This window comes from Oncorhynchus kisutch, linkage group LG2, assembly GCF_002021735.2.
Source record: "Oncorhynchus kisutch isolate 150728-3 linkage group LG2, Okis_V2, whole genome shotgun sequence".
In the NCBI taxonomy this organism is placed as follows: Eukaryota; Metazoa; Chordata; class Actinopteri; order Salmoniformes; family Salmonidae; genus Oncorhynchus; species Oncorhynchus kisutch.
Window position 1 is genome coordinate 8,494,077 of NC_034175.2, and position 10,766 is coordinate 8,504,842.

The 10,766-nt window shown below is 41.2% G+C and overlaps 1 protein-coding gene across 1 annotated transcript; it reads right to left on the reverse strand.

The window, feature by feature from the left end:
• Positions 1 to 2,601: 2,601 nt before the first annotated feature.
• spaca6 (sperm acrosome associated 6) lies at positions 2,602 to 9,173 on the reverse strand. Its single transcript, XM_020504967.2, has 7 exons — positions 9,095 to 9,173; positions 7,450 to 7,473; positions 7,053 to 7,130; positions 5,585 to 5,688; positions 5,139 to 5,295; positions 4,578 to 4,761; positions 2,602 to 3,344 (listed from the first exon to the last, which is right to left on the reverse strand). The coding sequence occupies exons 4-7, from the start codon at positions 5,669 to 5,671 to the stop codon at positions 3,239 to 3,241; spliced, it is 534 nt and encodes a 177-aa protein (XP_020360556.1). The 5' UTR covers positions 5,672 to 5,688; positions 7,053 to 7,130; positions 7,450 to 7,473; positions 9,095 to 9,173; the 3' UTR covers positions 2,602 to 3,238.
• Positions 9,174 to 10,766: the final 1,593 nt, after the last annotated feature.

Below are 10,766 nucleotides of genomic sequence, written 5' to 3' on the forward strand. Positions count from 1 at the left end.
CTGAGATGCTTCTGGACAGGGGACAATTAGCATGACGTAACCTTCTGGTTGTAATTTGTTTTTCTGGTTGAAAAGACGTCAGACGTTATTACACCCAAAATACTGTACATATTTTATCACGCCGACATCGAGACGTCTGGGAAATATGTCATATTTTGATTGGTATCAGGTCAGAGAATCCGGTAAAGAAGTGTTTTTCTGGTCGCTAAAAAGACATTTAAAAACCTTATTTTACAACAACCTGACCACGAGGTCTCAAAAGATGTCACCCTGATGATATAATTGTATTACGACCAGGCTTTGTGCCAGTCAAGTTGAAGGAAAGGCCTTCATTGTTGAGATGAAAAGGGTCAGGCTCCCAGATACCAAGACATAAGTTGGCATGTAATGCATGTCATTTACAAAGCATAATCCTTTCCAAACGATGACGGACACACAAAGGCAGCCAAATCGTCCATCAAATAAAGAGACCTTGGTTCCTTCATCAGGCTCATCTGTAAAAGAGACCTTGACTCCCTTATAAAAGTTAAATCAAATTTGAGGGTCCAGTCCATCATCATCTGTTAGGATGTACTGGGAATCATCATCTGTAGGGTACTGGGAACATCAATGGAGACTTCAAACAAAGCCAAGTTCCAGGTTTACCTGATGTGATTACATAAAACTACTTTTTCTCTGGTAAAATGACAGTAGAAGTCAGTGATGTGACCTCTGTCAGAGTGATATAGAGCCCCATGAGGATGGAAGCTACAGGTGTGGTCGAGGCTGGGGCAGGCTCTAACGTCGGGCTGATTTGTGACATATATTCTTCTTTGCGATATTGGTGACTCTAAGTTAAGGTTAATGCTCAATGATAAAATGCTGCGATCGTGTGGTGTACAGGATTGTGGTCAAAGTCAATTCATGTCAACTCAATGAAAATGGAGGTACTTTTTTTCAATTATTGAATTGAATGCGTTTGATTGAATGAATCTACAGTTTATGACTGAAGTAAAATGCAAGGGGAGGCATTTAATCTGCAAAATTTTAATTATTTGCCTACCTCCTCATGCCTTCTGCACACATTGTATATAGACTCCCCCTTTGTTTTCTACTGTGTTATTGACTTGTTAATTGTTTACTCCATGTGTAACTCTTTGTTGTCTGCTCACACTGCTATGCTTTATCTTGGCCAGGTCGCAGTTGCAAATGAGAACTTGTTCTCAACTAGCCTACCTGGTTAAATAAAGGTTAAATAAAAAAAATAAAAAATAAAATGTAAGCCGAAGAACACCATACCAACCTTGAAGCACAGGGATGGCAGCCTCATGTTGTGGGGGTGCTTTGCTGCAGGAGGGACTGGTGCACTTCACAAAATGTATGGCATCATGAGGAAGGAAAATTATGTGGATATATTGAAGCAACATCTCAAGACATCAGTCAGGAAGTTAAAGCTTGGTCGCAAATGGGTCTTCCAAATGGACAATGACCCCAAGCATACTTCCAAAGTTGTGGCAAAATGGATTAAGGACAACAAAGTCAAGGTATTGGAGTGGCCATCACAAAGCCCTGACCTCAATCCTATAGAACATTTGTGGGCAGAATTGAACAAGCGTGTGCGAGCACGGAGGCCTACAAACCTGTCTCAGTTACACCAGCTCTGTCAGGAGGAATGGGCGAAAATAAACCCAACTTATTGTGGGAAGCTTGTGAAAGGCTACCCGAAACCTTTGACTCAAGTTAAACAATTTAAAGGCAATGCTACCAAATACTAATTGATTCTATGTAAACTTCTGACCCACTGGGAATGTGATGAAAGATATAAAAGCTGAAATAAATCATTCTCTCTACTATTATTCTGACATGTCACATTCTTAAAATAAAGTTGTGATCCTAACTGACCTAAGACAGGGAATATTTACGAGGATTAAATGTCAGGAATTGTGAAAAACTGAGTTTAAATGTATTTGACTAAGGTGTATGTAAACTTCAACTGTATATAGTGGACTTCATATTTAGATTTTCATCAAATTTGAGATTCTGCCTTGGTTTCTCCATTAACTCCATAAAATCCAGCCGTGATTGAGAGTCCCATAGGGAGGCGCACAATTGGCCCAGCGTCGTCCGGATTTGGTCGGGGTAGGCCGTCATTGTAAATAAAAATGTGTTCTTAAAACTGACTTGCCTTGTTAAATAAAGGTTAAGAAAAACAAAATAAAAAGAGTGTTTGGTCCGGTAGGTGGTCAAAAAGCCACAAACCACAACAGCATATCATGAAGTGGAAAATTTGATTCCAGGTTTGATAAAATCTAGAATACACCTCCAGCTAGGAGGCCCCTTGATGCATCACCCATTGCCCAGACAACTGAACAAACCATAGGAAAAAAATACACCCTCAGCGCCTGTTAAATGGCTGGGTTAAGCGATGAGTCATGTCTGTATATATTTAGACACACACTGAGGGTTTATAACGCCAGTAACTCTCCGCCTCTCCTCAGATCATGTTCCCTCCATCATGGTATGGTGAGTGTCACAATAGTCTCACAACCACCTAGACAGAATACAGTGAACTAATAATACAGTAATACTCATGAGCCACATCAAGTTGACAATACTGTAGCATAACTTTGTCTGCCTCACCAGGGCAAAATAAAGTTTTATATTAAACACAATACAATAGATTACTTTGTATTTTCGAAATCGCTTAAACCATTCTTTAGATCTATCTTTTTCAACCAATGAAGGGGTTAATTCATACAATAGTTTTAATCCATCTGTCTGTCACAGTTAATGATCAGTTAATATAATTATTTTTTGTTAGGGTTAGGGTTAGGGTTAGGGTTAGGGTTGAGGGTTAGGGTTGAGGGTTAGGGTTGAGGGTTAGGTTTGAGCCGGGATGTGGAAATGAAGCTAGGGTTATGGTAAGGGTTGAGGCTAGGTTAGGGTTGAGGTTTGAGGATTTCTTCATTAAAAACGCCACATTATGTATCACATCGAATCTGTCATAACAGTAGGAGTCTTTGAACAAGTAAAAATGTGTTGAATCTGTCCCATTAAGCATTCCCTGGTCTCACCATGCCACAGTATGTGGTGATAATAGTAGCCTAATCATTGTCATTATAACAAATAATGTCTTACATCCGGAAGGTAAAGGCAACCGATCATAATGACTCCTGCCTTAAAGCACTGAAGTTACAGATATTAACATGTGCTTATCGCCCTCTAGTGGTGAAACCAGCTAAAGACCGATTGCTCGTTTTTATTGCAGTAGATAAATCTCCCGCACTGGGCACCTTGAATCTGGATCGTCTTCAGCTTGCTCCACATCACTCTTCTCTTTCTTTATCGACCACCAGTGCAGAATCCTGTGACAACCAGGGACACAGATGAGTTAGTCCAGACGAGAGCTTCTCCGTGATATGTAAGACTATACCCATGTCTAGACTAGGATATCCCCTTGGTAAAATCTGTAATATACACATGACATAATGCATAAATAAAACAGCTCTGGTATGAGTGCTGAATTGGGTATGATGGCCATCATATGAGACTAGATATGTGTCATTTTTGAGGGAGAATCTAATATTTTTGGTCCTATTGGAGCTCTAAGTGGCCATATCTTTTTAGGCCCCAAGAAATGAGATATAGTGTCACAGTTACATAGCAAACATGAACCTCATTACTGTTCTGGAAACTAGATATGAAAGGATTTGAAACTGCCTGTCCGTATTTGACAGGGACAGCCCTTTCTCTGGTTAAGTCACGTTCAGATTCAAACCATCTTTATTGGCAGCACGGCAAAAAAGCAATCCAATGCTGTTAAAGCAACATGGCTTTAATAAAGCAATAAGGCCTGAAGAGGCACCGTATGGTGAATATGCCACGGCTAAGGGGTATTAAGGCACTCTCTGCGTTAATAACTGTCTATACTATAGCGTATAGAATATAAATGATTGTCTCCATCTGTGAGGGAGGAGGGATACTAACACTGTCAAAGGTATATCTACAGCTCTGTGTATGTGAGCTGGGACACTGACACCGAGGGTATATAGGGTGTATACAAAAGGTGCTATCTAGAACCTAAAAGGGTTCTGTGGCTGTCTCCATAGAACAGGGCCGTTCCGGGGTTGCACGTTTCGTTTTTTGTCCTAGCACTACACAGCTCATTCAAATAATCATCTAATCATCAAGATTTGATCATTTGAATCAGCAGTGTAGTGTTAGGGCAAAAACCAAATGTGCACAGCTTGGGGTCCCAAGTTTGGGAAACGCTGCCTTTGAAAAAACGGTTTGTTTCCAGGTTAGAACCATTTTGGTTCCAGGTAGAACCTTATTGGGTTCCACATAGAACCCTTTCCCCAGAGGGTTCTACATGGAAAAAAAAAAGTTACTGAAAAAGAAAAGGAGAGCCGCACACTCTAGGAGCAACATCGTTTCGACAGCCAAGATGTCTTCATCAGGATTCTATCTGGAACCAAAAAGGGTTATTTTATGGGAACAGCCAAAGAACCCTTTTGGAACCCTTTTTTCTAAAAGTGTACTTTGTATGTGGGCAGTGAAGGGTATATCTGCAGTACTGTACAGCTCTGTTTACTTACCCCAGGGAGAGGAAGAGCAGCAGCAGCAGAGAAGTCAGACAGGCTGTGAGGAGAGAGGGAGGGGGGAGACGGAGGAGGGCAAGAGACCATCCACCAGGCACAGGGACAATTTGGCCCCCTGGAAGCAGTGACAGATCAAATATCTCCTGCAGCTCACTGTGGCCTACAACCACCTGGGGGATGACTAGGTCAGAGAGAGAGAGGGGGGGGGGGGGGGAGAGAGATAGAGAGATGAAGAAGAGAGAGAGAAAGAAAGAAATAGACAGAGAGGGAGAGAAGACGGGTGGACAGGGTTGAGGAAGGGAGTGGGGATGGAGAGATTGAGGGAGAGATAGAGAGGTCAGAGACTCAGAGCACAGAGAGATAGATAGAGGAGATAACAGAGAAAAAGAGAGGAGATACATCGACTATAAAGATATATACAAAGATGTGTGGTTAAGCTCTCTGGCACAAAATGACCACCTTGCTACACATTGATGGTGAATGGGGAGTCACCACCATACAACACATAGAAAATAATATGGGACTTGAATGAATGTCTCTCTACAACACTATCATTACCTATGAGGTGGTAGTAAAGTCTGACTAAGGAGCGCTGGTCAGAGTAGATCTCACACTGGTATGTACCCTGGTGTCGCAGACCAGCTGAGGGGATAGAGTAGAGCCGGTCTATCCCTACTGTCACCTCCTCAAACTGATCCACCTGCTGGGTCCTGATCTGCAAGTCAGGGGACAACATGACTGCACAATCCTCTGATCTTCTCTCACTACAAAGGAATCATGTCTAAATGGAAGTTTCAGGAAAAGGGAGGGTTTTATAATATGACTTTAATAATTCAGCTCATCATTTTGGGAGAGTTTCTCATCTAAAGACATACTTGGGCCCTAATTGTGAGGATTTGTATTGGGTACTGTATAATGATGGACATGCTAGGGCTAGGCCATTATCTCCAGCATTGGCACTCTAAGGATAGGAGAACTAGCTACATCCCATAACATCCACTGACCTCCTCTGCAAACCTCCAGACCACTTTCATTTCATAAGGCAGGGGAAAGGGGACGTCACACCTCATCTGTGTCCGGTTGGTCTCCATGACTGTGATGTTCTTTGCTGTAGACACACACACACACACACACACACACACACACACACACACACACACACACACACACACACACACACACACACACACACACACACACACACACACACAGTGAAACTCTCTCACCTTGTGGTGAAGCTGTTCTCAGGGGGCAGCAGACAGTGGCAGTCTGAGTCTTCTTAATGATAATATTTAAATACAGCCTCTAGCGGGGTGCACTGGAAGGGATGATATGCTGAACAGTAATTGTGCAGCACTGGGTGGATATGAATACCATGGTGTGTGGGAGGGGACTGTCACCTTACATAAAGAAACCAAGGATTTAAAGGGTACCTTGGGGAGGCAGTCTGTGCAAAAAAAAATCATCAGACTTCACTGCTAAGAACATTTCAAGGATGAAAGGCACCAAGTGGATGTTTTCATGAGGGGAAAATGCACTTATGTAACATATAGCCTACACAGACAGAACTACATACACAGTCCTACACAGACAGAACTACATACACAGTCCTACACAGACAGAACTACATACACAGTCCTACACAGACAGAACTACATACACAGTCCTACACAGACAGAACTACATACACAGTCCTACACAGACAGAACTACATACACAGTCCTACACAGACAGAACTACATACACAGTCCTACACAGACATAACTACATACACAGTCCTACACAGACATAACTACATACACAGTCCTACACAGACAGAACTACATACACAGTCCTACACAGACATAACTACATACACAGTCCTACACAGACAGAACTACATACACAGTCCTACACAGACAGAACTACATACACAGTCCTACACAGACAGAACTACATACACAGTCCTACACAGACAGAACTACATACACAGTCCTACACAGACAGAACTACATACACAGTTCTACACAGACATAACTACATACACAGTCCTACACAGACAGAACTACATACACAGTCCTACACAGACATAACTACATACACAGTCCTACACAGACAGAACTACATACACAGTCTTACACAGACAGAACTACATACACAGTCCTACACAGACAGAACTACATACACAGTCCTACACAGACAGAACTACATACACAGTCCTACACAGACAGAACTACATACACAGTCCTACACAGACAGACCTACATACACAGTCCTACACAGACAGACCTACATACACAGTCCTACACAGACAGACCTACAAGGACAGTCCAACATAAACGGACCTGCACAGACAGTCCTGCAGAGACAGTGCTGCACAGACAGTCTTTTAAGTATTTTAACCAGGCATTGGGGAGATGAGGGTATTTGAGTTATGAAATAAATCGGTGTGAATGGTCAATAGATTTGATGTGGTGGTGTTTTGTTACTCACTTGGACAGTCAAGTGGGAACTCACAGGAGTCATACTGACAGGTGATACAGTTGTAGACATAACCAGAAGTCTGAAAACCTGAGGAACCCATGGAGGAAATGCAACACATGGCCTATACATTTCTAGAACAAGGTAGAATAGAAAGGAAATACCATAGGAATTCAATAGGGAATTAAATATATGTAATACTTCGTATAACATGTCTTAGTGTAACTATTTGAACTAACTATTATATTGACAGCAGGTATTACAACTAGCTTGCTATCATAGATTGATTCATAGAATAGTTGGAATATTTTTAACATGTTGAGGCCATAGCTGAGCAGAGCTAGAGTTCATGAGATTCAACAGGAAGGTCATGCGAGGAGGAACAATTGAGGAGGAAACAGTCACTCACCACATGGAGGGAAACATCCAGAAGCTGGGTAGAGATAATAGGGGGAAAACAAACAAAATGACAAGAAAGAAAGAAGAGGCAGAGAAAACTATTTAAGCAACAACAACAAAACATGTTTTACTGATGAACATCGACATGACAAGTTGTCTTGACTTGATTGACATGGTTCAGTGTAGAACCAAGTATATCGTTAGACTGATAAAAGTAATATACAGAGCTATACAGAGCCCATACTATACAGAGCCCATACTATACAGAGTCAGTGGTGTAAAGTACTTCAGTAAAAATACTTCTTAAGTCGTTTTTTTGTGGTATCTGTATTTTACTAATTATATTTTTTCCAAACATTTACTTTTACTTCACTACATTCCTAAAGAAAATAATGTACTTTTTACTCCATACATTGTCCCTGACACCCAAAAGTACTCGTTACATTTTGACAGGAAAATGGTCTAACTCACACAGTTATCATGAGAACATCCCTGGTCATCCCTACTGCCTCTGATCTGGCAGACTCACTAAACACAAATGCTTCATTTGCAAATTATGGAGTGTTGAAGTGTGCCCCTGGCTATCCGTAATTGTGCCGTCTGTTTGCTTAATATAAGGAATTTGAAATGGTTTATACTTTTATTTGTACTTTTGATACTTAAGAACATTTCAGCAATTCCATTTACTTTTGATACTTAAGTATATTTAAAACCAAACACTTTTAGGTTTTTACTCAAGTAGTATTTTACAGGGTGACTTTCACTTTTACTTGAGTAATTTTCTATTAAGGTACCTTTACTCAAGTATGACAATTGAGAATCTTTTTCCACCACTGTACAGAGCCAATACTATACAGAGTCCATACTATACAGAGCCCATACTATACAGAGTCCATTCTATACAGAGTCCATTCTATACAGAGCCCATACTATACAGAGTCCATTCTATACAGAGTCCATTCTATACAGAGCCCATACTATACAGAGTCCATTCTATACAGAGTCCATACTATACAGAGTCCATTCTATACAGAGTCCATTCTATACAGAGTCCATACTATACAGAGTCCATACTATACAGAGTCCATTCTATACAGAGCCCATACTATACAGAGTCCATTCTATACAGAGTCCACACTATACAGAGTCCATACTATACAGAGTCCATTCTATACAGAGCCCATACTATACAGAGCCCATACTATACAGAGTCCATACTATACAGAGTCCACACTATACAGAGTACATACTATACAGAGTCCATACTATACAGAGTCCATACTATACAGAGTCCACACTATACAGAGTACATACTATACAGAGTCCATACTATACAGAGTCCATACTATACAGAGTCCATACTATACAGAGTCCATACTATACAGAGTCCATATTATACAGAGTCCACACTATACAGAGTCCATACTATACAGAGTCCACACTATACAGAGTCCATATTATACAGAGTCCATACTATACAGAGCCCATACTATACAGGTGACAGGTTGGGAAAAGGTAAGAATGAAGACATTTCTCTGATGCTACTTACCCCATGGCAAGTAACGGTCTGGATATGAAAGAAAGGTTCTGAAATATGGTGTGAGGTAGTAGTGAGGAAAAGGAAATACAAGGGAGAGAAGGCGATTATGTCTCACCTCTAGGCAGTTTGAAGGCAGCCGCAATGAAATTGTCTGCAGCTGTCAGTAACCTCTCGTCATACACTGTGTCTGATGGATAGAGAGAGGAGGAGAGAAGGAGAGGAAAAATATATCTCAATTGCTCCCATGGAAGTGTGTGTGTGTGTGTGTGTGTGTGTGTGTGTGTGTGTGTGTGTGTGTGTGTGTGTGTGTGTGTGTGTGTGTGTGTGTGTGTGTGTGTGTGTGTGTGCGTGCGTGCGTGCGTGTGCGTGTGTGTGTGTGCGTCTACAGTAAAGAGTGTCCATAGTGTCCATTTGTACCAGAGCTGAACTGATCTAATAGTCTGCTGCTACATCCAGTGTAAAATATCCAGTGTAAAACACTGCCCCCAGTGTAAAACACTGCCCCCAGTGTAAAACATCCAGTGTAAAACATCCAGTGTAAAACATGCAGTGTAAAACATCCAGTGTAAAACATCCAGTGTAAAACATCCAGTGTAAAACAAGGGAATCAAAAAGCATGGGGATGTAGGAAAGTTTGAGAGAGAGTTATACAGTACATTTACATCTTAGTCATTTAGCGAAACTCTTATCCAGAGCGACTTACAGTTACAGATGTAGGATTTCAATTGAATCACCCTGTTGCAGTGGTACTTCCCTGCCAAGCAGGAAATGTAAAACATGTTGTGTATTTGAGGTTTTAATACTTCTGAAGTTTGGACTTTACACTTTGACATTTCAGACTTGTTTTTACCAACCCCTACACAAATGTCCATTAATTATGATCCACATACTAATTCACATTTCCTGCTGCTGCAGGATTCTTTTCCTGCTGTAGCAAACTGTCTCAAATGATGACCCTACATCTGCAGAGGATTTATCTTAAGGTAGCTAGGTAAGACAACCACATCTCACAGTCAGACCTAGTAATGGTGGTTGTGTGCATCAAATAAAATGTCCATTCCATCCTTGGAAGGCAAAGTATTCTTTCTGATCAAACTTTGAACATCCATGACTGTGATACAGTATGCAGAAAACAAAATCCACCGTAATAACCTAACTCTCTCTCCAAAAGCAGTTATTTAATGTCGTCTCCCAACACCATTAGCGGTGAGGAAAGCACATGAGGAAAGGACTATTTTGTTGGGAGTGACGCAGACAGCAGGACTTGTACCATCATTCATCTTCTTGTCAAATTCCTCCGCCATGGGCATGATCTCAGCATTTAGGATCTCCTTCAGCTTCTGATCATAACCTTTCCCTGAGAAATACAAAGTTCCACGTTCTTATCATCCTCTTATTTTATAACCCATCTAGGAAGCCAAATCACAGTGCCTAAATAAAACAGGATCAGTTTTCTCACCAACTCGTCCTGCCTCAATCACTTTCTGGTTGTTATTGAATATATTCTCTAGTTTTTTAAAGCACGAGTCTACATTTCGAATGTTGTATTCGGTGAGGACGTGTCCCCAACACAGACGTATGCTGTCTTCAACCTCCACAAAGCACTGATAGCAGCTAGAAGAGGGTTTGAACAACGTGCTGGCATACAGAACCCACAACCCCCACTTCCACATCTTCAGGATGATGTGCTGTCATGTGGGAAAAGTTGGTTGAGGTTCCAAAACTTACTGTGGTGTTGAATATGAATGTATGATGTCATAAAGGATGTCACTGAGATATACACGATA